The sequence below is a fragment of the Anser cygnoides genome, chromosome 12 (assembly GCF_040182565.1).
Source record: "Anser cygnoides isolate HZ-2024a breed goose chromosome 12, Taihu_goose_T2T_genome, whole genome shotgun sequence".
Lineage (NCBI taxonomy): Eukaryota > Metazoa > Chordata > Aves > Anseriformes > Anatidae > Anser > Anser cygnoides.
The window spans coordinates 1,948,620-1,975,364 of record NC_089884.1 but is presented as its reverse complement, the minus strand read 5'-3'; the positions used below and the strand labels follow the sequence as shown (position 1 = coordinate 1,975,364).

The 26,745-nt window shown below is 61.8% G+C and overlaps 1 protein-coding gene across 1 annotated transcript in view; it reads left to right on the top strand.

Moving 5' to 3' along the window:
• Positions 1 to 4,698: 4,698 nt before the first annotated feature.
• ZFPM1 (zinc finger protein, FOG family member 1) overlaps positions 4,699 to 26,745 on the top strand; it is a 31,989-nt gene continuing 9,942 nt past the window's right edge. The window contains 3 exon segments of the mRNA XM_067004314.1: positions 4,699 to 4,855; positions 18,710 to 18,841; positions 20,508 to 20,603. Of these exon segments, the coding sequence (XP_066860415.1) occupies positions 4,816 to 4,855; positions 18,710 to 18,841; positions 20,508 to 20,603 (268 nt within the window). The 5' untranslated portion in view covers positions 4,699 to 4,815.

The following is a 26,745-nucleotide window of genomic DNA, read 5'->3' as shown; positions in this document are numbered from 1 at the left end:
TAGAATTATTTTCCAAACTACTCTTTTGTTTATGGAGGCTTAAAATGCTTGCCGCCTGCACCCTCCTGGTGTGTTGCAGAGTGGAGATAAAGCGGCTGAAAATAATTAGTATGGCTTAATTTAGGGAAAAAAATAACCTCAAAAGAATTTTGCAGAAAATTTAAAGCAGCACATTTTACTTTGTTTTGGCAGGAAATATTATGGAGTTGGAAATGGGACTTTTATGTTTTCTCTCTCCTATATTTCACCAGGGCTGCAGCCCTACCGGGGAGAGGAGTATTTCACTCCGGTGTGCTGCTGCGGCTCTCCCACACCCCCAGCTCCATAACGTGGGCACCTGGAAGACAAAATCCCACCGGGAGCAACAGGTTTGCGGTGGGCAGGGTGCGAGGATGCCATTTGGAAGCAGCCCCAACCTTCCCCCTGCGTGCCCTGAGCAAAGCCCGCCCCAGGCACCGCTCCCCCCCGAACGCTGCCGCAAGCCCCAGCGCCAGCCCAGCATCCTCCCTGCAGCTCCCCATGCTGCTAAAGCCACAGCCGGAATATTTAATTCTTCCTTTTGCCTTCCAAGCTGGGAGGTGGAAAAAAATCCCCCCCCCCCCGGCTTCCATCGGCTCCTAAAGCCCCGGAGTTTGCTGAGTTTTGCATTTATCCGCGCACGTCGCCGTTGACACTTGGAGGATTGCAAGGCCCCCGCCAGCGTAACGCCAGTGAGGAAGGACGAGCCCCGCTGCTCCTCGCTGCTGTGGCTTTTTTCCAGCTGCTGTTTGTTCTTAAAGCCCCCCCAAACCCAGCTGCCCTTTCTTCTAAGCCCCGCGCCCAAGTTTCCGAGCTGTAAGTGCTTTAAGCCTCTCCGCCGTGCCAGGCAGATAACGGGATCCACCATGGTTGTCACGCTGCTAGCAGGGGCTGGAGATTTTTTTCGTTGCTCTTGAGTCAAATCTGGCCGTTCCTTGCACAGCAGTAATTTAAATCCCGGCCCCCACACTCCTCTTGCAGGGGACACGTGCACCCGCTGCCTCCTGCACCGGCTCGAGGGTGCAAATTGAAAATGTGGAAGCGAGCGGGATGGGGGCGCGATGCTCCCCGTGTGCCAGCTCTGGAGATGCGGCTTTAAGGGCCAGGGAAACTGGGGAGGGTTTCAAAGGGAATTTTCCTGGGGATGAAACCAATAGGAAAAATAAAAAATAATAAAAAAAAAGAAAACACACACACAAAAAAAACAGCATCAAGAACTCATGGAGCCCTAAAATATCCTGAGTTGGAAGGGATGCACAAGGATCATCGAGCCCAACCCAAACCCCAGCCTTGAATTTGGGCCTTGCAGCATCAGGGGTGGGAGAGTTTGTCTGCACACTTCCCCTGGGCTTCGACGCCCCCCCAGGAGCAAGGGGCACTATTTCTTTGCGCCCTGCCACCACCCGGCAGCAGGTGACGAGTGGGAGCAGGGCCAGCTGCGCGCACCGGTAGGTGGCAGGGCCCGCCCGGCACCCAGCCCTGCGGGGGCACCCCGGATGCAATTCCTCCCTTTTAGGACAAAACAAAAAAAAAAGCCTAAAATACGACTTTTTGCAGCTGTTCCTGCAGCCCCAAGCACAGCCCTGCTGTGCCACCGGCCGGCGCAGCTCCCATGGGTGCCCTGCACCTCTCGGGGCGCCCAGCGCAGCACCCAGCACCGCTGCCGCCCGCCCCACGGCCCTAAAATATGGCCGAGGCAGCGCCTCGGCTTTTTCCATTTACATTCCTCCGCCGACACATCCTCTCCCCGCGTCTCTAATAATATCGCCCCAGATTAATTGGCACTAATACAAATGTACACAGCTCCATAAAAAGATGTCACCTCGCGCACAATGGGGGAAACGGCTGCCGGCGCATTATCGCTGCTCTGCAGGCATGTAATTCACTCCTCGGGAAAACACGCTATTTATTCTGTTACCCTATAACAATCTCTCTGCAAACACAACGGGATGGGGGGGGAGGAAAAAAAAACGAGCCACCCACGAGGAGATGTGGTGCTGACACCGGCACCCAGCCCCGCGCCACGGCGGGTGGCACCCACGCAGGGGCACCCGTGGGTCTCCACGCGGGGCGATGGGGCGGGGAGGTGCTCGGGGATGGTCCCGCAGCGTGGATCCAGCCCTCAGTCCTACATTTTCCGAAGCGACTGCAAATTCTCGGGCCTCGGGGGGATCTCGGAGGGCTTGGGAGGGTGCCAAGGAGCTAATTAAAAGGACACTGGCGAGGAATGCGCAAGGGTGAGGACTGACTGCAACCTGTTTGTCCCTGGGGCAGGGCTGGTGCTGCAAGCAGCCTCTGGCACGTTTGGTTTTTTTTTTTTTTGGCCAGTTTGAGGGGTTTGGGGCTGGTTTGAGGGGGTTTTGGCCACTCGTTGTAGAGCGAGAGGCAGCCACTTGGTGCCCAACCCCATTTGCGCCCGCTCGTCCCCCACCACAGCCCCACGGATTTGTTGGCGTGCGTTTAACACCTGGTCTGATTTTTTTTTTTTAAATTTTCTTATTTTTGTGGTCCTTTGGGGATCCAGGAGTCGGAGTCAATGATCCTTGTGGGTCCCTTCCAGCTCGGATATTCTATGATCCTATGATAACCCCATGAACTGAAGGGTTTGCCCAAAGGTCTCCCCAGGAGGATGCGGTGCGAGCCAGAGCCCTCGGCTCCCCGGCATCGGTGCTGAGCCTCAGGGGCGCACCCAAGGGTGCCAGCCCCAGCGCCCTGACCCCAAAACAACAAATGAAACCCCCCCAAGATGGCTTTGGGGAGCAGAACCCCCGATGCCCCAGGGGTTCATCTCCGAGCAGAGCCGAAGCAGGGGACGGGCAGCGCCCGGTGTCACGGCCCCGCGAGGACGTGCGCGGGCGCTCGGCGGCATTACGCACGTGGCAAGGAATAGCAAGGCACTGGAAGCAGAGCCACCGGCCCCGAGCTCTGGCGGTCTCCAGGTCTGCAGCTCGGGCCCAAACGAGGTGAAACCCCCCTCACGCCTCAATTGGACTTTTGGGGGTGGGCACACAACGGGCGCAGAGCGAGCCCTTCGCCGCCGCCGCACCGCCCGCCCTCGCCGGTTTCTCTCTTACCCCTGGAACTCTTCGTAATTCCTAACTTAATTTCTTTTGACATCCTCATTGCCGGCTTGACCTCTTTACTGGAATCATGTGCCGCTTAAAACTCATTATCCCACCATTGAAACAGGAAGCTAATTAAAAACCCTTTAAAAAAAAAAAGAGGGGAAAAAAATGATAGAGGAAAAAAATGAGAAAGGGAAAAAAAAAAAAAGCACACCCAGTGTTCAGTGGTGTACGGAGAGGGGACGTGGCCAAGCTGCCGTGCCGTGCCGTGCCGTGCCGTGCCGTGCCGTGCCATGCCGTGCCATCAAGGGCTCCCGCAGAGTCCCAGGAGGCACTAACCCAGGAGCAGCGGTCCCAGCAAAGCCCCCCCCCATGCCGAGGGCTGGGCTTGGCCCCATTTTTTGGTTACCCCTGACAGCAAAAATGTTCGGGTCGTGGACCCAACCCCGAGCAGCTCCCGTTGGCCGCGGGTTTTGGCCCCTCCACCCTCGCACGGCTGGATCTGAAGGTGGGAGAGGCAGACGGGGAACTGTGGGGGCGCCGAATTTGGAGGGGGCAGCACCCTGCGGAGCAGCACCCCGCAGGCACCCCAAGGGTCCCAACGCAGAAGGGGATGGGGCACAGCAGGATGGGGCCCCCTGTGTGCTAGGTCCCCTCTGTGCACCCCTAGGTGGGGGTCCTGGGTGGGCTTGGGGTCCCTTGGGGAGCTCAGCGGCTCCAAAGGGGAGCTGGAGACCCCAAAGTGGTGGTGGTGGGGGGGGGGGGGGTCAGGACCCCTGGTGCACCCCAAAAGGGGTAACCGGGGAGGGGCTAGAATCCCATGGGGGGCACTGGGGTCCCAGAGGATGCTCTGAGGACCCCAAAATGGGGTCAGGACCCCAAATTGTGGGGGCTGGGGTCCCAGAGGATGCTCTGAGGACCCCAAAATGGGGTCAGGACCCCAAATTGTGGGGGCTGGGGTCCCACAGGACGCTCTGAGGACCCCAAAATGAGGTCAGGACCCCAAATTGTGGGGGCTGGGGTCACAGAGGACGCTCTGAGGACCCCAAAATGGGGTCAGGACCCCAAATTGTGGGGGCTGGGGTCCCAGAGGACGCTCTGAGGACCTCAACATGAGGTCGGGACCCCCAAAATGAGGTGGGGACCCCAAATTTTGGGGGGGGGGGGGGCTGGGATCCCACGGCAGGGCCGTGGGGACCCTGCGGGGAGGGGGGGGGGGGGTGAGGACCCCAAAAAGGGGACCCCCTACAGGGGGGTGCAGGCCATGCTGGGGGGAGGGGGCAGAACCCCCGAGGGGAGGGGCCGAACCCCCCCCCCCGCTCCCCCCGCCCCCCGGGGCCGCCCCCGCCCCCTCCGCGCCGCGCGCGCCGGTTACGCCATCCGGTGGGCGTGGCCGGCGTGAGAGGGGGGAGGGGGCGGGGAGAGCGGGCGCCAGCCAATGAGCGGCCGCGGCGGCGGCAGGCCCCGCCCCCTCGGGGGGCTGGGGCGGGCTCGAGGCGGCCTCGCGCCCCATTGAGAAAAATCCCGCGGCGGCGGCGGCTCCGCTCCGCCGCGCACGGCCCCGGCCCCGGCCCCGGCCCCGGCAGCGAGGGGCGGGCGGGCGATGCGAGCAGCCCCGGGGGGGGGGGGGCCCGCCCGCCGCCGCCGCCGCCGCCCCCGCCACCCACCCTCCGCCGCCGCCGCCGCCCGCCCAGCAGCCAGCCGGGGCGCCGGGCTCGCCCCCCGCCGAGCGATGTCCAGGAGGAAACAGAGCAACCCCCGGCAGATCAAACGTGAGTCCCGGTTCGTCCCCCCGCTGCTATCTCGCCTCGCTTATTTTTAATTTATTTTTAATTTTTTGCACACCCCCCCCCCCCCCCCCCCCCCCCGCACTTTCCCCTCTGCCCCAGTCCCCACCACGGGAGCCCCGTTCCCGGTTGTGCCCGGTGCCCGCTGCCCCCCCCCGCCCCGTTCCCCAGCTCCGTGCCCCGTTCCCCGTCCCCGTTCCCCGTCCCCGTTCCCCGTCCCCGTTCCCCAGCCCCGTTCCCCGTCCCCGTTCCCCATCTCATCCCGGCCCCCTTCCCCGTTCCCCACCTCGTCCCCGCCGCCCCCCCCCCCCCCCCCCCCCCCCCCCCTTTCCCCTCCCCGGCGGCGCTGCCAGCTCGGTGGCTCCTCCGGTACCGGCTCCCGATGGGGGCCCCCGATAAGGCTGGAAAATATTCCGCTCCGCGAGTCCCGGCCCGATAAAGATCGCTCCGTCGGGACGGCCTCAAATTGGGATCTTATCTCCCCTGCCCGCCGCTCAGCCGCAGCGGGGCAGGGGCTCCCCGGGCCGCCCACGGGGGTTCCGTCTCCCGTGGGACACCCCCGGCTCCGGGGGGGGCTCCCCCGGCACCCTGAGGCCCCTTAGGGCGGGGAGGAGGTTGGGATCCCGGGGGTGTCGCTCCGGGACCCCCCCCCCCCGAGCCCCGTTATCGGCGCCCACCGGCGCGATGCCGCGATGTGCCGCCGCGTCTTCCAAGAAATTGGGCGAAGCGCTGGAAGTTTTTTCGGTGCCGGGCTCGGTTGGCTGCTTTTTTTTCCCCCCCCTTCCTCCCTGTTGGTTTTCTTTTCTCTCTCTCTCTTTTTTTTTTTTTTTTCTTCCCCTTGAGTCGATCGAAGCCGGCGATAAGGCCGAGATGCGAGGATAGGGAAGGCTGGCCACCATGTGATAATACAGCTTTATCTTTCTCTTGAAATAATTGCAAGGCTGAGTTGCACCTACCTGTTTCCCTGCCTGGGGTGATTGTTCTGGTGATAAAGCTCAGCTAGACTTTTACCCGGGTAGAGTTAAAAATAGTCCCGGCTGCCTCCTTGAATTTTTTTTCCTTTTTAATTTTATTTTTTCCTTTTGGATAGTTCTTTTTTTTTATCCGACTTCCGTGGGTTTCCTTCCCCGCGCCTGGGCGGCGAAGCCCCTCTCGCGGGCGGCTCCGTCCCCGGTGGCGATGGAGCACGCGAGCTCCAGCTGGGGGGAAAACGGGAGAAGCCTCTCCGGTAGCCCCAGTAACCGATCGGGGCGATAGCATCCTGCCGGCCCGTGGGCTCCGCGCCACGGCCACGGGGAGCCCACGGAGGACGGGAGGGGGGGCAGAGGGGGCCGCCGGGGCGCTCAGCCTCCGCGGGCGCGCTGGCGGGGCGCGGGCGGCTCGGCTCTCCCTTCCCCGGCTGCTTTCTGCCGAGATGTGAAGAAATGATAAAGTGGGAGGCTGATCTCAGGCCGCCAGCGATGGCCAAAACTGATTAAAAGCTGAAAGCTTGGAACCCTTCCTGTATGTGTCAACATGAAAACAGTCATTAGAGACGTGGAGCGCCGCGAGAGCGCGTTTCGGCTGCCTCCGACTGCTCTCTCCTGAGGAGGGAAAGTATGCATGAATCAGGGCTCTGGTAACCAGACTCCTCTAATGTACAGACCGGACCTGTTTCCACAAAGTCTATCCTTTTTATCATCTCGGCTGGAGCATTAAAACCTCCTCCAGATTCGTATCTGCTTATTTTATTTTCCTCAGTGACGCTATGTTCTCTCTCTGTCTTCATCTCTCTTTTTTTTTTTTATTATATTTTTTTTCTTTTTTTTTTTCTCATTTCTTTTTTCTGAAGCCCGATGAGCAGCGCAGATAAGGCTCGGAGGGGAGATCGCAGGGAGAGCGGGCGATCGCCAAGAGCGATAAGACAAAGATCAGACACTGGACTATATTTAACCAGCTGCTTTAACCTTCTCCTTCAGCTTTCTGTGCCGAAGCCTTTCTGACGCAGCGACTTTCCCCGGGGATGGGTGCGGGGTGGGGGGGGTCCTGAGCCCCCTCCCGGCGGCAGGGTGCTGCCCGGAGCCCCCCGGCAGCAGGAAGGCTCTGCCAGCCCGTGGCAGCTCCGTGGAGGCTTTTCAGCTTGTGGCAAAAGCTTTTTCGTTTTGCGGGGGCCCTCCTGCCTGATACCTGCCCCAGGGGACCGTGCCTGGGGGGGGGCGGTTGCGGCTCGGCCCCCCGCTCCGTCAGCAGCGCTGAAAACGCAGCAGCCTCCCTGCAGCTGCTGCTGCTTTATTTTAATTTCATTTCATTTTATTTTTTTTTTTTTCTCTTCTGCCTTTTGTTCTGCTGGTAGATAGATGCGAGGGGCTGATAGAGAGCAGGAGCTGATCTCTCGCCCTGATAGCCTGTTATATTTATTAACTTCAAACAGGGGAGCGCGGGCACACAGCTGAGGAGCGAGGCTCCTGGCAGCTGCGTGTGCGTGCGCTCACAGCGCCGGGTCCTCAGATGGGGGAGCCGATAAGCCGCAGATTGATCTCGTGCTGCCGATGTGCCTCTCTCCGGGTGCCGTTGTTTTAATATATATGTGTTGTTTGTTGTTTTTTTTTTTTTTCCTCCCCCCCTTCCTAAATTAACTGGAAGCGAACATTTTTTGTAGTAGTTTGCAGGAGCCTGCCTGCGGTTTTTTTTTCTTTTTCTTTTTTTTTTTTCTTTTCCCTTTCTATTCTGCTTTCAGCTAGAGTAGATCTGAGCTCCCGATAAGCGCGGAGGCCCGATCTCCATCCTGATAAAGATTGTCAGGGGAGATAAGGGCCACTTATCTCTCCCGACCAGACTGGAGCAGGATTCGCTACAATAACAAACACTGAAAAGAGGGGCAAAAGGGCTCCAACAATTTGTTCCACTGCAAATGTGATTAATGCAGGCGCTCTAATTATCTGATGGGGGGCAGCTGCATGTGTGTTTTCATTTCGCAGGGTGTGTTGGGTTTTTTTTGTTTTTTTTCTCCCCCCACATGCTCGCGCTCCGAAACAAGCCTCGTGTAGAAGACGAGCTCTCCTCAGCGCCTTTTATCACCTACAGATGTTGCATTAGTTCGACGAGGGCTGACTTTCTTTTCCGATCGCTATCGCCCCGTTCTGCTCCGCGCAGCAAACACACGGCGGTGGTTTGTTGTTTTTTTTGGGGGGGGGGGGGGCAGCGCAGTCACATTTTTGCGCGGGGATATTTTTTTAATTGCTATTAGATGGTGTTAGATAGCGGGCGTGATCTGTGCTGGTAAAACCCTGCCTCCTTCTCGATGGGGTGGTGTATTTTTTTTTTTTTTATTTTATTTCCCTCCCTCCCTCGCTCAGCTCTGCCCGCGGGCGCTGCGTGCCGGGGCCGTGGGAGCCATCCTTCCCGGGAGCGGGGCGCTTGTGGAAAGCCGGAGTGAATTTCTTGTAAAGATTCCAGTAGCCGGCCCAGAGCCTATTTTTAGTGCCGGCGCGGTAACCCCGTGCCTTTTGATCCTCCCGGCACGCCTCCTGCCCTCTTCTCCTGCAGTTTGCCCTCTGAGCGGTCCTTTCCTTTCGGTAGCGTGCAGGTGACTAACTACCTCCGCTTTCTGATTTATTTTTATTTTTTTCCCCTCGCTGCCGCGCTTTTCCGTCCGCCGTCAGCCTCCGCCGCTCCGTGCCTCGGTTTCCCCCACGGGCGCCCGCCGGGGAGGGATGCTCCGGGACGGGTGGGCGTTGGGATGGCTGGGGTGGCGGATTTTTTTTCCCCCCACCTTGGGCTGCTCCGCTGGCTGGGGAGGGTTCCCCGCCTCGTCTGCAGGGAGGACCCGAGGACAGGGGCGGCCTCCCAAAACCGGTCTTTTCTGTGATGCCGGGGGACCGCTGCCGGGGCCGGCCCCCGTGTCTGTCCTGCTCCCACGGGCGCTGCCACCCTGCGTGCCAGCCCCTCCCCTCTTGTGCAAGCCCCTCGGAGGCGCTTGCCAGCCGTGACTCGGTGCCAGCCGCGCTGGCACGGGCGCCAAGCCCCGTGGCACCTCTGCCCCCGCAGCCGCCGCTGCCGGCTCCTTGGGATGCGCTGGGAGCAAAACACGGACCCGTCGTGGTCCCTTGGGGTGTCCCCGTGGCGTGGGGGGGGGGGGGGGTCCGGGCTGGGGTGGCGATGCTCTGATGGGGGTGGGACGCATCCAGCAGGGCCCCAGCCCCTGTTCGGTGCTGGGCGGAGGGGTTCAATGAGCCGTGGGTGATGCTGGAAGGTGTTCCAGGTGGGAGAGGGCCGTGGCGTCCCACGGAGCCACCGTGGGGGTCACCGCTCGGCCAGGGGTCCGGGTGCGTGTGTCCCAGTGGACCCCCCAGGTCTGGAAGAGGAGCTGTCCCCATGGCTGGCGGCAGGGGGGACGGCGCGTCCCCGCGTCCCTCCAGGGCAACGTCACCAAGCTGCTGCCAAGGCTCTGGGCTGTGCCGTGCCGTGCCAGCCAGCGGATGGATGCCCTGTGGGCGCTCCCCTCGCAGCGCAGCTCCCTCCCATTTTCTGACCCTGCTGAGGGGTTTTATCCCCGGGCTGCCTTTCCCCCAGGAAGCCCCCACCAGCGGGTCCGGCTGCGCGCAGGATGCCGTCCGGTTGGCAACGCAGCAAAATCTGTTCGCCGAGAGCATCCCGGCGGCGGTGGGCTCGGCGAGCGGCCGCTCGCGGGGCCCGTGGGGAGAGGGGCGCTGCCCTTCGTGCCCGCTGCTCTCCCACCCCCACGGGGGCGTCCCCAGCCCCAGCGGCCGGAGCGGGCAAAGGGCCGCAGGGAGGCACAGGGAGCCTCCGTCGGGGATTGAAGGCTCTGGCTCCGGACTCGCGCAGTTGGGCAAGGTCTCTGTTTTCCCTTCGTGAATCACAAGGCCACCGAGCAAGCTGCAGCTTCCCCTTTCGCCGAGTTGCGAGGCGGCCAGCTCGGGGCTGGGAAGGGAGCAGCGCTTTGCCCCGGGAGCGCTGCGGCAGATTGCGCCGGGAGATAGCGCTGTGCTGCAGGTGGGCTCCCCGCGCGGGGGCAGCCCCGGGGACACCGGGCGATGGCGGCATCCCGAAGGCAACCGGGAGCCGGAATCACCGTGCCCTTGTCCGCCTCTGGTGCCTGATGGTGGTGGGGGCATCCCGCAGCGCTCCCAACCCTGTGCCATCCGTGGGGTCGATGCCACCCCCCATCCGTGGCAGCAGTGATGCTCCTGAGGTGCCCAAACTGGGAGCAGCGGGGCTGGCGAAGCCTGGGGACAGAACTGCTGTGTTTTTCTTGGTGCTGGTGGATTTGGGGTCAAATACACCCTTTCTGAGCAAGGCAGGAGGATGTTTGCCCTGCCTGCTGCTGTTCCCGTTGCAGGCTCAGAAAACGCAGGCTGTGGCGGTGCCGTGGAACAAAACCAGCCCGGATTTTTTTCCCCCGTGCCCACGTGGTGAGAAGGGAAAGGCCAAAGGCACGGGTCAGGGCACTGCAGGGGGATGGCAGGAGCAGAGAAACCTTCTGGCTCTCTGTATTTGGGAAGAAAAAGTGAAAAACGCCTCTGGCACCCAGCAGCGGCTCTCGCTGGCCGGCTCTGCGCATCCTGCGGGCACCCAGGACCTTGGGTTTGATCCCTAGGAGGGGGAAGAGGAGGCTTCCTCCCTCCCCGTGGAGAGGAGCACGGATGGAAGCAGAAGGCCCAGCTCTCTTTTTTTTTTCCTGTGACACGTCCCGTGACCGATTTTGCTGCCTGACTCAGGAGTTTTGGACGCTTCGGCTTGGCGAGGCCGATGTCCTGCTTCATGTTTTATCAGAAAAGTTCAAGTGTTTCGGGGGTAATAAAGTTCCCTCTTCCGATTGCCGCGGCAGTGAAGGCTCCTCATTGTTCCTGTAGCAACATGTTTTTTTGGAAGGGATGAAATGCCGAAAGGAATGTAACTGCTGACCTTGGGCCGCAGTAGGGTTAAGGAGTGTGCGCCTATGAGTCACTCCCGATAAGAGCCTTCCACGGCTTTTTTTCCTCCAAAATAATTCTTTATCTCCTCTTTCTCACATCAACATATTTTCTTGACATCTCCCATTCAACGGCGCGCGGAGGAAACTGCGCCTCTCCAATTTGTTCATCTGATGAAATATAGACGCATTGTCTTTGCCTTCCGAGCGGCAGCGGGGTCGGGCGGCGGTTTTTGGGGGCGCGTGGGATGGGGACGGCGGTGGCGGCATCCCCGTGGCACGTTCGGTGCCGCCGGCGCGCGGCGTGTGCCCGGTGCAGGGCGGCGTCACCCCGACCCGGAGCTGGTTTTTATTTATTTATTTATTTATTTTGCTTTCGGTGCCTTCCCCTCGCCTTCGCCACCGGGAAGTTGGGCCGCTCGCGCGCTGCTCCGTCTCCCAGGCGAGGCCTCTCGTGCTACTTCCAGCTCCTATGATAATGCGGAAAGTTGAACTGGCCCCATTACTGCGCTGCGATGGTTGCCTCGATAACGCCCCGATAATGGCAGCGATAGCAGCAGCTCGGTAGCCAATGGCTCTGCCGCTCCTCCCATTAACATTCCCCACCACGGCCCGGCTCGGAGCTGCCTATCTGCTCTCCATTTCCACTCCTCCGCTAGATAAGAATGGAAATACTGACTTCATAGCTCACTGATTAAAGTGTCTGGATTTCTTGATAATACACAGATAAATTATGTTTTTCAAAAAGAAGGTAGGGAAGGGAGTGCGAGGGGAGGGAAAAACCTCCAGTCCATTTTTATTATTATTTTTTCCCTTCCCTCTTTCTCAGGGCCGGACCAGAAAGAGGGGCTCGGAGGGGCGCCGTGGCTTTTCGGGGCTGCGGGGCCAGGCTGCCCAGGCTCGTGCGAGCTGGGTTTGCTGGAAGCACGCGGGGCCATGCGCCTCCTGGTGCTGCCGCCGGTCCTGCAGCCGCTCCGTGCCTCCTGCTCCCGAAATACCGCAGCCGCTCGGTGCAGCCGGGCCACCTGCGCCAGGTCCCCAGCCACGGGCGGTCACGTCCCCGCGGTGGGACGGGGACCCTCGGCCACCTGGGACCTGCTCGTGCCGTGCTTCGCTGCACCTCCTGGGGGTGTTCGGTGTCACCGGCCGTGGTGGTGCCGTGGGGCTGCGGCACGTGGAGGTGCCACAACCGATGCTGGCGGTGCCACCGCGATGCCGGCAGCGCCACCCGGGCACCCTCCTCCTGTCCCCCGCTTGTCCCCCGCGGACTCACAGCTGGTTTGCAGGGCACGGGGGTGCTCGGGGAGGTGTTTGTGTTTCCCAACCTGCTTCTGTAGCCTCAGGCCTGCTGGCTCTGCTCCCCAGGGTGCTTCTCCAAGCCCTTTTCTGCGACTGCTGGTCACGCCGTGGCTCTGAGCGCAGAGGACAGGTTCAGCCCCGAGGATGATGACACCCAGCCCAGCGGGGATGCTTTGGGACTGGCCCCATCCTGCTGGCACGAGCTGTGCTGCATTAGACCATCCCAAGCGTCCCATTCCCGCTTCCAGCCGTTGTGCCCGGTGGCCTCAAACAGGGCTGGGTGATGGGAGCAGGCAGGGCAGGCGAGGACCCCGAAAATCACCCGTATCGGGCGCTTTCCTAAATGTTCCTTGAGGTTCTTCAATCAGCCCTGGCAGAGCAAATGGGGCTCCCAGACTTTTGGGTTCCTCGCGCTCGGGAAGGTATCGACCGCAAGAATCTAAGTTTGTTTCATCTAAATATAAAACTAAAGAGCCAGCAGTATAAAGTTCATTTTTTAATGTGCTGCCCCATTCCAGTTGGGCTGTTCTCTTTATTTTTTTTAGAGGAACTGTGATAAAAAGCAGCGATAAAGCCAGGACTGTTTTGTGTAGGAGTCGGTATCTGCGTTATCTATCTCCCTTTTTCACTCTCCGAGCAGCTCTGTTGTTTTTTACTCTTATCTCGCTCCACCAAAATGCCAAGAACAGGAAAAAAAAAAAAAAAAAAAAAAAAGGCAGCCCAGGCACCACGCGCGTTTGCACAGACACAAACCCGGCATCGGTGGAGCCGGGCACAAAGCTCTGCCCCTGGGGAGCCGGAGGGTTGTGAAGGGTGCTGGGGGGGGGGCTGTGCACCCGCAGGTGCACGGGCTGCCAGCGGGATGCAGGAGCCCCAGTGATGGCTTTTGGGGCCCAGCAGCTCCTGTGACCTTCGTCCCGGGGCTGGGTGCTGGCAGCCTGCCCTGCTGCTTGCAGATAGACTGCCTTGTACCCTGCTAGGGGTGTTTTCTGTTCCCGGAGCCCCCCCAACCCCTGCTCGTCCCTGCGTCGGTGGCCGGAGACCCAGCACCGGTCCTGGGTGGTGCTGGAAGCTGGCACTGGGGGAACTGGGAGCCAGCAGGGAGCCCCAGCTGGAGCATCACCGCTGGTGGCCTGATGGATCCAGCACTGCCCTTGTCCCTGTCCCTCCATCCGTGTCCTCGCCGGGTGCTGCTGAGGATGGAAACTTCAGGACTGGGCAAAACTCGTCCGAAATCCTGCCCATTGCTGGTGGTTTTCGCTTCGGGGTGGGCTCACGGGGCTGTAGCGGCTCCGCCAGTCGGTGACCCAAAGCGCAGCAGCGAGAGGTGGGGGCCAGCTCCGGTGAGGATCTCCGGGGTAATTCCGGGGTAATTTGTCGCTGGATTAGCGCAGAGCCTGACCTCTGGCCTCGCCCTCACCTCGTGCCCGCGGGGCCGTGCCGGCGGGCGAGCAGCCCGTCCTGCCGGGGCCCTGCGAAGGCCGCCCGTGGAACGGTGTTATTCCATGTTGGAGGGAAAATATGGGAACTGAGGCTTTTCACCTGGAAAAAGTCCCCGTTCCCCATGGAACAGCATTATTCCATGCCGGAGGGAAAATACGGGATTTGAGGCTTTTCACCCAGAAAAAGTCCCTTTGGCCACCAGCAGCCAAGGCACGTGGTACGGCAGCAGCAGGAGCAGTTTGCTTTGTGCACCCCCACCTGGATCCTGATTTTTTTTGGGGTCCTTCCCAAGGATCCTCTTGGATCCTCCCCTGTTAGCCCCCGGAGCGGGGGGGCTGCCATCGCTGCGCCGGCCGATCCGCTCGCGCCGGGCACCCCCCGGTGTCGCGCATCCCCTCCTGCGCCCTGCTGGGTGCTGCCTCGGTTTCCCCGCTGTACACAAGGCACCGGGGGCACCGTCCCCATGCAGGGACCCCCCCTTTTTACCCCCCCCAGCCCCCTCCACCAGCCAGGCAGGGCTATGCCGAGCCGCGTCCCCGCTCCGCGCAGCGATCTGCTCCTATCCATCTGATGCGCCGGGGCCGGGGACGGCTCTATTAGAAGCTCTCCTCTCTTAAAATCTATCAGGGCGCTATCGGCCCCATCTGAAACGTAAAGTCACTTCATTGTCATTGTTCCTGTATTTTCTTTCTCATTATTTTCCCGTGCCCCCCCCCCCCGCGGCCCGCTCCCCCTCCCCTCGGCGGCTGTTTGATATGATGCGGGCTCTCTCGCTATTAGTATTAGTAATCGCGTCCCCTGAAGTGAAACAATCTCCTGTAATCTATCAGCAGTTTATCGGACCTATCTGAGCGCCGGGAATGGCTGGGCCCGGCGATGGCGCCATGCTCGGGCGCTGATAAAGTTACAGAGTTCAGCCGGTGATGAATGTTAAGTAACTGCACCCCGCGCAGATAGGATGTGGACTTGGCAGGGGGAGCAGCTCCGGCTGAAACCAATCTCTCCCCTATCAGCAGGGCTGGTTTTTCTCAGGCTCTGCCTCTCCGCTTGGCTTTTCTTCCCCCCCCCCTCCCCGCCGACGAGGGGCTGCTCGTTTTTGGGGAGGGATGCTCGGGAGATGGGGGTGCCACTGCCAGGCACCCGCGGTCCCCCGGGGCGCAGGCACGAGCCATTACAGCATCCGTCCCTGCAGGTAAATTAAGCCAAAATAATAATTTATAATTAAAAAATTATCGCAAACTATAAAATCCCCCGCCTAACAGCTCCCCGAATATTTTTTCTTCTCCTTACCCTTTTAACACAGAAGAGCCGCGGGGCGAGTTTATCTGGGCGCGATAGAAAAGGGCTCCTAATTCGAGATAGGTGCGGCTGGGGCTGGCCCCAACATTATCAGCTCCGTGCATGGGGTTGATATTAAAAATGCTGATATCTCGGAGGGGGGATGCTGCTCCAAACCTGCGCCGGGGCTGATAGGGGGGGGAGAGTTTTGCTGTGTGCTCAGAAAGGCTCGTTTTTCCTCCAAAACAGGGTCCCTGGGGCGGGAAGGTCCCTCCCGCTGCTTCCATCCCTGGCTTCCCCACGGAATACGTTGTAATTTTGGTAAGGTTAAGATGGGAAAGATCAGCCAGAGGGAGCCAAAAATAACCCGCTGGATAACGCAACCTTTGGGGACCCACGTCATTTCCCAGCCACCAAAACCTCGTTTGTCCTCGGCCGTGGCTCTTGGCATCCCCGCTCCGGCGCTGCCCGGGGCACCCGAGGCCATGCAGAGCATCGGGGCCGCTGGAAGAGAAACCTTAACAAGTACCAGGAAAAATTGGGTGAGAAGCACGGGCCTCTGGCCCATCAGATAGCGGCGGTTTTTGGATCGCCCTGCAGCCCAGGTTGCTCCCCGGGCGTTGCTCGCTGCGGGGCGGACGCAGCCCAACCTTGCTACGAGACCCTGGGGAATCCCCGGGCTGTGCCGGACCTGGCCGAATTGCTGGAGAATCGGGGGGGGGGGCTTTGCTGGGAGGGGGGGGACGACCTCAATGTATGGCTTGGGCACCTCCAACATATGGTTTGGGCACCCCCAGTTGGCGATGCCATAGCCGGGAGTGGTTGCGGCGCTCCTTGAGGGTGGGTTTCCCAGGGCACACCTGCTCGCCGTGCAGCCCTTTGCCTCTCGTCTGTGAATTTTGGGCTGGTTTGGGGGCAAAGAGGGAGCTTTGGGATTTTGAGGCAGCTGCGCCACCCCAAAGAAGCAATACCCAGAGTTCATCTCCCTGCTTGCGACGTGATCAGCGAGCGTCCCGGCGAGGTTTCGCACACCAGGAGCGCTGCTTTGGGCCCACGTAGTCCTGGTGGCAAGCCTCAGCTGGCCGATTTGGGATTTTTTTGTTTCGGTTTTAATTTGGGGATGACTTTGGGGTCAGCGTAGGGATGAGGAGGAGCTTGAAGGATGCGGTGGAAACGGAGAACAGGGCTGCTCTCTGCTCTCCAGCGGCTCACCCCACGGCTGCACCCATGGTCCTGCCATGCCAAGCGCTGACACCGGGGAGCTGGGGACACCGGGGGGGTCCCTGGGCTGCGTGGGCACAGGGGGGACACCTTGGGGACACCGTGGTGCTCCCCCACCCCCGGGCTCTGCGGTCACTGCGAGCTGTTGGGCGATTATCGGCGAGGCGTGGGGACGCGGTCAGCCCTCAGTCCCCAGCTCACCGAGCGCCGTCGTTCAGCCCGACAGGGGCAGATACGTTTTATTTTAAGAAAATAAATAAAATAAGCTTCTGGACTTTGATGCGTGCTGATAAAATTAAAAAAAAAAAAAAAAGAAAACCAGAAGCGAGCGCGGGTCGCCCCCAGCTCGCACGTGCGCGCGGTCACAGCGGCGCTGGCAGCTCGCGGGCGGTGGCCGGGACCCACTTCCACAGGACTCCTCCTCCTCCTCTTCCTCCTCCTCCTCCTCCCCGCTCGCAGAGCTGGTGGGAAAGTCTGGATCTGTTGCTATTTTCTATCTGTTATCGAGGCCTCTTATCGCTTTGCTCTTGTCTGCATGCCTGCTTTTGGAGCGTCCAGGGTCTCTGTCTTGGCAGCCTGGAAAAGTCCCCCCTCCTTTTTTTCTTTTTTTTTTTTCCCTTTTATTTAATTTACCAGATAAGTGCAAGGCATTGAGAAAAGGTTTATTGTTCCTGTGCTGGGAGAACCTTAATTGGAGTGGAATGATCAAATCATTACCTGAGTAATGGTGATTTTCCCAATGCTGGAGAAGCCCCTCGGAGCCATCCCCCTCGCCGGGGCGCACGGCCGCTTGCTCCCCTCTTTGCTGGGGACCAGTTTTGGGGCTCAGCGCCCGGACGTGGCCCCGTGGGTGCAGGTTTGGTGGTGGGATGGGGGGGTCCTGGCCCCCATCCCGGGAAGGGAGTGGTGGTGGAGCAGGGACAGGCCAGGCGCTGGCACCTGAGTGACTTGGGTTAATGCGAGTTCTTACAATTGCTGTAATTTTTTTAAAAAATCCCTCCTTGTTATCAGAAAAAAAAAAAAAAAGAGAGAGAGAAGGAGGAGAAGAAGAGTTAATCGCCAAGCGGAGTATCTTGGACCGGAGCATTTTTTGGCTCTTCCCCTCTCTGTAAAGCCAGCCTCAGTAATTCAGTTTTAAAGCATGAAAAAAGGGAGTTGATGAAATTCCACTATCAGCACTGAACCAATATGCAAAATATCTCGCCGAAAATCAAATAGCTATTATGTTTTCATTTCCATTTCAGCGTATTTGCTTAATGAAGAATAGACAGATCAGGCAAGCCGAGGGAGGCTGTGTGCGGTGATAACTGTGCAGGGCTTCCAGCAATCCCGGAGAAATGACGCTCTGCTCCCTGCTCCGCCGCTCGCTCTCCCTCTCTCCTTTTTTTTTTTTTTCCTCTTTTTTTTAAAAAAACTAGCCAGTATTTCCTTTAACCCAGCTGGCCGTGGTGCTTTATTCCCCTGGGGATGGGTGGGCTGGGGCAGGGCTGCTCACAGGGGCACGCTGGATGCGGGGATGCGTCCTTGGTGACATGGGCGCACGTGGCCGGCACGGGTGCCACCTGTCCCCCTGTGTCCCCATCCCCGTGGGCACCCTGTGGCAGTGCGTTACCCAACAACGAGGTTTTATAGGCTCGGTTCCCTCTACAACACCTCTCGGTGTGGGTGGTGGGTGCCACGGGGCACCCCGTTGGGCACCCTGGGGCGAGTGGCACGCGCGGCCCCGTCCCCGTCCCGTCCCACCCCGGCCGTGCTGGCAGTGCAGGCACGAGTCGGGTTAACTTTATCAGGAGCCCGAGAGCCGCGAAGGCGTGAAAGAAAAAATTAGCCTAACAATGTTTCATTTACAGCGAGAGAAACGATTTGTTAGCCGGCGATTGTTTCTGAATATTATCAGAGTCTTTTTAATTGTGCTGGAACTGAAATTAGCAGAATTAGAATAAATTGCCTTCCCTTCTCCGGCAGCCTCTTTATTCACGCTCATTGTTGTCTGCTTTGTATAGATTATGGGCCCTTTGTTCTCCCGGTGTAAATATCCCTGCCTGGAGTCACGGAGAGCGGCTGAGGTCTGCGCGCAGCCGCCCGCCGCGCTTCCCCCTGCCCCGGGTGCCGGGGCGATGCCGGGGGCTTGGCCGCCCGGTGCCCGCCGCGTGCCGGGGAGCGTGCCGGCACGAGCTGCCTGCCGGCCGCCTTCCTCCCTCCCTCCCTCCCTCCCTTCCTCCTTTCGGCCCCGTGGGATGCTGAGTTGCCATGGCAATGGCAGCGTGCCGAGGGCTGCGGGGTACCCGCGGCGCATCCCGCACCCACCCGCCCCCTGCTCCCCGTTTCCCGGTGCGGGGAGCCGTGGGGGATGCGCAATGGGGACCCCGCTCGCTTCCGGGGCTCGTTCCCCCAGCCCCATGTCCTGGGGGGGGAACCAGGCATCCCCCAGGGGACACCCTGGAGCAAGGCAGTGGCTCTTTAGCCCCCATTTGTGAGGGGACAGGGGACACCAGTGACATGCTGGCCAGTGTGGGGGGTTACCCATCCTGTGCCATGCGGAGCCGTAGGGTGTCCCTCTCCGTGCCACCGGGACAGCACCCCTATCCCACCCTGCATCTTCTGCGCCCCTGAGCATCCCTCTAAGCAAGCTGGGGAGGGCTCTGGGACTCTGCCCCCCACTGACCCCCCCACTTTGTGTTTCGCAGGTTCCCTGGGAGCAATGGAGGAAGGCGAGGACGCCCCGGCGGGGCAGAAGAGCCCCTCGGAGAGGGAAGGGGCCGCCTCGGATCGGGAGGGCTCTGCCGAGCGCGACGCCTCCAGTCCCCCCAGCAGCGAAGGTGAGAAGCACGTCAGGGCCTTCCATTTGCTCCCCGTAGCGTGGGCTCAGCTGCTGGTGCTTGGTGTTAATTAGCTAATGAAGCATTCCCCGCCCCATCATTAGCGGGAGGGGTTAAGTAAGACCAAGGTGGGCCTTGGGTGCTCCATCCCCATGCCTGGAGTGGCCCCGGGATGATGGCCAGGAGCAAGGATGCTCTTTGGTGGGCTCCTGTGGCCCTTCCCCAGCACGGAGGGGACCCCAGCAGCTGGAGCTGGGGACAGGCAGGAGCAGTTTCAGCTCTCCCGGGGGCAGGAAAGAGCTGGGGGGGGTCGCACACCAGGCTGCTGGAAACCAAAGGTGGGCTGGTTTGCTGGCTGCCGGCGAGCACCATCACCCCAAATCCATTCCAGCGCCTTTCACCTCCCCCTGATGGCTGCGTGGGAGGGACGGGGGGACACGGAGGGACCCTCGAGGCTGGCGTCCGACGTGACATCGGTGGGGCCGGGGCCGGAGCCCCCGCTGTGCCGTTGCTGCCTGCTTCCTGCCCGCGCCGCCGCCGCCTGCCTGCCGCCGCTCCGCGCCCCACCCCGGGGCGGCCGCGTTTCAGGGCCGGGCTGCCGCGGTCCCCAGATATCCTTTAAGTTCCTTCCTGTGGAGGTGGGGGCAAATCCTAATCAGTTAATGTTTGCAGCGCCCTGCGAGATAACGGCGGCGGGGCAAGGCTAATGGAGCCGGCCGGGAAGGAGCCGAGGCTCCCGGGAAGCGCCCGAACCCCAAAAGCGCGGGGTCGGCCCCGCCAACGGGGCCCCAACGGGACCGAGGTCGGGGCAGGAGGGCAGGGGTGGCCGGAGGCAAACTTTGCTCGGCAGCGCGGGGAGCGAGCGGCGTTATCTGATGGGGGAGCGGGGCTGGGGGCGAGGGAGCTGGGAGCCCGGGCGCGGAGCTGCACCTGGCACTAGCCTGGCTTGATAAAGAGGTGATAGCAGAGATAACGCCGAGCAGCAATAACGGCCACTAAAGCTTTCAGCGAGATGGATAAAAATCAATATGCCAGGCACTTTGATTTATAGCCAAAAATAATAGGACTTTTATACCCGGTGATTGATTTATTTGATGTTAATCATCCCGCTTATCACCTGTATTAATAATCTCCAATGCCGGTGACGTCACCCCTGGGTGTTCGCTCTGGCGCCTATCGATTGGGCTCCGCGCTGGTTATCCGCCCGGGACGCGAAGGCAAACATGTACTTTGGGCGCTAATCTTCCACACTGTCATATGCAGATAGGCCTTATCTGCTGCATCTCCAACAGCAGTTAATGGAGAAAATAATTGTTATCAAGTTGCTATGAGTACGCCACAAATAGAGCCGTGACGGGAGCGGGACCGAACCGGGTGACGCGGGGCCCTCGGTGCCGAGGGGGTGGCGGCAGAGCCGGGTGTCCCCCGGGGCCGGCAGGGTGTTTTGGTGGCCCCTTTGGTGTGGGATGGGGGGCGCCGGGGGCTTTGGGTTGTCCGGGGGACCCCGTGTGGACCTGGCTGTGGCCATGGCTTGGCGATTTTGGGGCGCGAGCCCCGTGTGTGTCCTCGCCCCGGTGCATCGCGGCTGCGGCGCTCCTGCCCTCCGCGGGCGACTGCCTCTGAAGTTCCCCGCGCGTGACCTTGTGCCTCCCCTCTCCTGCTGCAGAGGCAGAGTCGAAAGACGTCCCGGAGAGTCCGAAGGAGCCCGAGAAACCGGATCCCGGAGAAAATCCACAGGAGCCGAACTCTTGGAATGGGCCAGGTGAGTCCCCGGCCGGTCACCGTGCTGCGTCCTGGGAGCGGGCTGCGGCTGGAGGCATCGGAGTGTTCTCCTCCAGGGAGGGTGGTGGGGCTGAGACTTGGGCACGCTGCGAGCACCGAGACTTCTGCTGGGACAGGAGATGCAGGAGGTGATGGTCACCTTCTCCCACATCCCTCGGGTCTGTAAAAACCATGCCAGGAGCGGCCGGGCTGGAGGCAGCGCGGGCATCGCGCACCCTGGCGCAGGGAGGGCTCTGTCCTGCACCGCCACGCGCTGGCGAGGCCACTTCGCAAACATCCTGGCAACCACAAGAGCGAAGCTCGAGTGGTTTCGCGATGCTTATCAAAACCCCAAGCAGCGAATAGAGCCAACTATCTCTCTGCTGGCATCTCTGCGCCGGGCTGCGCGGAGCCGCGGGGGCCGGCTAGCCGTGTGGGTGCCCCGCGCCCTATCGCGCCGCTATCTCCAAACCTCCGCGCCGATGGGTTTAGGGTCGGGGCTCCTCCACAGATCGGGTCTGCGGGCACGTGCCCGCCAGGGCTGGCAGCAGCACGGCGAGCCCGATGGGTGCATGTGCCACATTTCGGTGCCCCAAGCACGCTGCGGGTGCTGAGCAGCCCCCGTGTCCCCTCGGCAGCCCCGGGGGCCGTTTTGGCAGCGGCGCGTTTCCTCCCCGCCGCACATGACGGGAAGGGGTGACCTCGGTGCTGGATAGCGATCGCCCTTCGCCGCTGATCCCAGCCTGGTGATGGGGACGGCTGGCGCAGGGGACGCGCTGCGTCCCCGTGGGCACCCAGGCGGGCTGGGCGATGGAGAGCCCTGGGAAGGGCCGGCGGCCAGCACACGTGTGCCGGCAGCTGCCGAAATCCCCACGGCACGGCGGAGAGCGATGGGGCGCCCGGCCCCGCTCCCCATCCCGTGCCAGCCGAGGGGAAGCGCGCGCCGGCCCCGCTGATATCCCCGTCCCTTCCTGCACGGCCGGCAGGAAGGAGCTGCGAGGCTCCAGCTCCTCTTTATCTGCTCCCCGGCCCTTTGTCCCCGTGACCGCAGGGCTCCCCGCTCCTGCGCTGCCATCCCCATGGTCGCGATGCCTCGCTGGGGACCTTCTTCCCCTCCTAAAAGCAAACCTTCCCATCCCATCTGTGTGGCCAAAGCGAGCTCCAGCTCCATCCCCTTGGCCCACCGCAGGGTTTCCTACAAGTGGGACCGTGCGGGGGTCGTACCGGGGCGCTCGGGAGGATGCTGCCCGGCCGGACCCCTCGCCGCGGGCTCCCCAAAACGAGCGGCGCGCGGTGCGAAGCCTCCGCTCCGGCCCTGCCTCCCCTTCCCCCCTCAACCAGCGCGGGTTATTTGCATTCTTTATGTAAAAGAGATTTTATTATCGCCTTCTCCCAGCCCATCTCTATTCTGGTAATTGGAGTGGTATTAATTTCTGTGTGGCTGGGAGTTGATGGCGGTCCGGCGATGCTGCAGCGATAGGGTGTTCCTTTCGCACCAACCGCCGCGATAGCCCGTCTATCAGGCGCTCTGCAGGCTCTGCACTTATCAGGGATGGAGCTGGCAAAAAGGGAAACTCTGAGCAGCCTGAATTTTCTTTTTATCTGGCAGGATCCGCCGTATGTCAGCAATGGCAGCCGCGAAGATGCGGCCGGGGGAAGGGGGGTGGCGGGCGCAAGGCTGCTCCCGGGCGCCTTTGTTCGCGCCCCGCGGGGTCTCGGGGGGCCGGGGGGCTTTGTGCTTAGGGTCTGCAAACCCCCTGCCCTCCGGGCACGCGTAATGGGTGCTCGGTGGGCACGCTGCCCTGCGGGTGCTCCCAGCTTGGGATATTTTTCCCAGGGGCTCATGAGTCCCCAGGGTGGCACAGCAGCGTGGAGATGTCACCCCCGTCCCCTCGCTGCTGTCCCTCCACGCTGCAGCACCCGTGGGGGGACTCTCTCTGGGTCTCCTTGGCCCCGTGGGGCAGGAGGAGGATTTTTTTTTTTTTTTTTTTTTTATCTTTGAAATGACCTTGTTCGCCAGGGTGGGCTGGCTGCTCGCAGCTCTGATATGCAAATAGCTGATACCATAATCTATAATCCTCAACTTGGGAGCGTTTACAGATGTGCGGGGCTGTTTCGGTGGCCGTGCCGGAGGGGGGCTGCTCCCCGGCCACGGTTTTGGTGGCTTCATCTCGCTTTTAGACGCTTTCTGAAGAGGTGCTGGGAGGGGAACGCCGGTGCCCGTGCCCGCCGGCGGCGAGCGGGGTCAGAGGGGGGGACTTGGCGCCCACTCACGTCCCCCAAAACCGTCCCGTTATCGGCGCTCTCCCCTGCCCCGGCTTTCCATCTCGCCCACTCGTCGTCGTTAGCCTTGGAGCTGGGCCCGTGATGAGGACTTTGGGAGCACCTGCGGCCTCGGCTCCTCTCCAGCAGGGAGAGCTGGGGCCGTGGGTCTGTCCCCTCCTGCCCCGAGCCGGCCTGGCCGTGCCCAGCCGCACATCCCGGAGGGGTACGGCGAGATGCTCTGAGAAATGCCGCAAACTTGGTATCGGCGTTGGGGGGGGGCGGGAGAGCAGGGGAGAGCAGAGCCACGAGCGAGGGCCAGGCAGCTCAACCTCAATATTAGACACTGGAGAATCCCCACTGGGACGCCAGGTAGAGCGAAGCTTTTTGCTGCAGGAGAGGAGGGGACCCCACAGTGGCGCAGCCTCGACCTCACGGCACCGGTGTCGTGTCCCCCCCCCCCCCCTCCCCGAAAACCACGACCCCGGGGCAGCCGCCCCCGCCTCCTCCCTGGCACGCCGCCGCCGATAGCGATCAGGCACCACACCAAAGGGGCCTTATCGCCTGCCCACATCCCCCCGGCGCTGCCACGGCGCCCAGGTACGGTGCCCGCTGCCCCCTCCGCGGTGCCAGCGCTCGGGGAGCCCCGGGGTGGGGGTGGGGGGCGGGCGCTTTGCCCCCGTCCCGGTGTCGGGGCACGCGGGACCCCATCGATGTTTCGCCGAGCCCCAGCGTCCCGCCGCTGCCCCGGCTCTTTGGGGTTCATTTCGCTGTCCCCGAGCTGTGACAATGATTTCGGGTTTGTTACAGAGCAACGCTCAGGTCTGCCTCCCCCGCGCACCCCAAATCCCGCCTCGCGCGCCCACCCCGTGCAGTACCAGCCCCAGCACAGGGTGGGGGAAATTTTATTATTATTATTATTATTTTGCGCCGCATCTAATTAAAACTGCAAACTTTTTTTTTTTTTTTCTTTCCCCCTTTCCTCCCCCCGCCCTCCCCTTTCCCGTTCGCCTCCCTCTCTTGTTCGGTTGTGTTTATCTGCACCCTGACTCCTGTCTGAATAATCTCTCGCAGCCTGGAGCTTGTGTGCAAACCTCAAGGTTTATTATCGGGGCGAGCAGGGCACGGCGAGGAGGGACGGCTCGTCCTGACGGACAGCCCCGCGCCCCGCCGCGCTCCCCCTTCCCCTCCGCGCTGGTATGTGTGGGTGGGAAAAATTATTCCAGCTATTTCTCTTTATCATCCCGAGCCGGGCCGAGCGGCAGATAGGCGTGTTTGTGGTAGATTGCCGGGGAGAGAGGGGGCGCAGGGCACAAGTTGGGGGTCCTGGGGACCCCCCGCCCTGCCCAGCCTGTGCCTGCTGGAAGCAAAGCCAAGCCCCGTGCCGGCACCGAAGGCAGCGGGACGCTTGGTGGCAGGGCTGGGGATGGTCCCAGCGATGCTGGGGACACTTGTGCTGGTTTGGGGACACGGAGGGGGACCTGCAGGGCGCAGCACCCTGCCGGGGTTGGGGACACTGCAGGGCGGAGGGATGCTGAGGACGGTGTGGGGAGGGATGCTGAGGACAGTTTGGGGACACCTCTGGGTGGACAGACGTAGATCTGCCCCGTACACTGGCCCAAGTCCTTCTGCTCCCCATTTCCATCTCACGTTGGCTTCCTTCCTCCCCCCAGCTCCCCACGGCACCCCCTTGTTCCCCTCTGCCCTGTCTGGGCAGCACTGGGGGGGTCCCAGTTAGCCCCAAGTTGGGGGACGGAGCAGGGACAAAGGGCCCCCAGAGGTGCCAAACCCTGGCACAAGGCTCCGGCCGCCCCTCGCTGTGGGGGACCCCGAAAGTTTCCTTCCTCCCGGCCCTCTGTGAGCGCTTTCTGTGTCCCTACGATTATTTCTACCCCCCCCAGAGCCCAGCTCAGTGCAACAAAGAGCCGGGGGGCTGCGGGGCCGATCATATCCTGGCTGGGAGGGCACCCATTCAGCTCTGAAATGAGCCGCGATAGCATCTCACGCCAGGGCAGCCGCTATTGTCTGCGGGGGGAAAAAAGGGGGGGGGGGGGGGGGCCCGCTCTGCCTTTGTGTCCCCGTCCCTCTCCTCCAGCTCTCCCTCGTGCCACCCCCTCCTGAGGGACGGGGACCCCTTGTCCCCGCGTCCCCGCGCGTTTGCGGGACGCAGCAACACCCCGAAAGCAAATGTCTTGGGGAGCCTTATCGGGCCGCATCCTGCTGGGGCAGGGCGCCCCGGCCGCGGGGGGTACCGGGGAACCGCGTGGCACCGCCACGGCGCCTGCCAGCTGCGGGCCAGCTGGCGAGCGGGGCTCAGCACCCTTCCTTCACCCCCCCCCCCCCCCCCACCCCATAAAGCACCCGCTGCGCTGCTCGGGGCAGGTAACAGCTCCTCCATTAAGCGGGGTCAGGGTTCGGCGCGATAAGGGCTCGCCGGTGTTCCGCGGCGAAAAATCAATACGCGGCGAGCGATGGTGCGGGGCGATAAGGGCAGAAAAATCCCCACCACCACCACCACCACCACCACCCCAGCAGCAGGGGGAAGGGGAGGTGCGTGAGGCCCAGACCCCGAAGCTGGGGGGCCGCTCAGCATCCCCCCGCGGCTCGGGGCTGTCCCGCGGTGCCCCCGGGATCAGCGGGAGAGGGGCGAGAGCGTCCCGAGCCGCCCGTCCTCGCCCGCTCTAATTTAAGCCCCGCTCGCTCCTTTTGTTGTTCCCAAGGCTGCCCTGATTACTCGAGCACCCGGGACGGCAAAGCCGGGATAATCTCCTTAGCCCCTTTGGAGAGATTTCCCTTTGTGAGCGGAGGTGAAGAGTGGAGATGCGGCGTGTTGGCGGCTTAAGACTCTTCCCAATCGGCTCCCTCCATCTTATCGGCGCGGTGCCATCACATCATTGCGCTAGTTGAGTTGTCAGGATTTATTCCTTCCGACGCCTTCCAGCCTTCGAAAAACAGCAGCCGGGGGGGGGGGGGGGGCGTGCGTGCGGTGCCGGGGCTGGGGGCTCGGGGGGCTCCTCTTTTCCCCCCGCCTCCATTTTCCCAGCTGGGATGCTCCCGGGAGGCCGGGTACCAAGAGATGGGTGGACGGACGGGCGGACGGACTCACACTCCTCTCCGGGGGTCCCCGAGCCCTGAGGACAGCAAACGGGCAGGCGTGGGACCCCTTTGTCCCCCCGCTCTGTTTTTCTGGAACTAGGGGTGTCTCATTTGGGGTGGGGGCTGGCATTGGGGCCCCCAGGCCTGGCAGCCCCCCGGGGGCCGGGGCGCAGTATTAATAGGACGGCTGCGTGGTGCTGCCGGTGCTGGGAAGCGGTCTCATGACTCCCTGATAGCTGTATTTATCCAGATAGTATCCAGGCAGCTGCAAACACTGCGGAGTCCTCGCATCGGAGATCCCGTCCCGGGGCAGATCTGATTCTTTAGGGTTTGGTTAAAGCGTCGCGGGTACGTTCGGGGCGAGGGGATGGAGGCCCCGGGACGTGGGAGCCTTTTGGGGTGGGACCAGCCCTTCTCTCCTGCTCGCTCCTGGTGGAAAATCGGACGTGTGTGTGTGTGCACACGCGTGTGTGGGGGTGTGCGTTTGCACCTCCTGAGCACCCAGGAGCCAGCGTGGGTCACGGCGCCGCCTCCTCACCCCCCTGCTGCCCTCGTGCCATGGATGTCCCTTGCCACAAGGATGCCCGCGGTTTTCCCCTTGCAAGCGGGCCGTTGCAGACCGTGCCATGGCCGCGGGGACACCGCCGTGCGTCGCCTCGCGTCCTGACCCCCCTGGGACCCCGGCCCCAGCCTGGCCCGGGTGCCCCGGGAGCTTTCTCTTTCATTTACCAGCCGATAGACGGCAGCGGCGCGGTGACGGGATTAATCTTTGCTCCCCAGCAGAG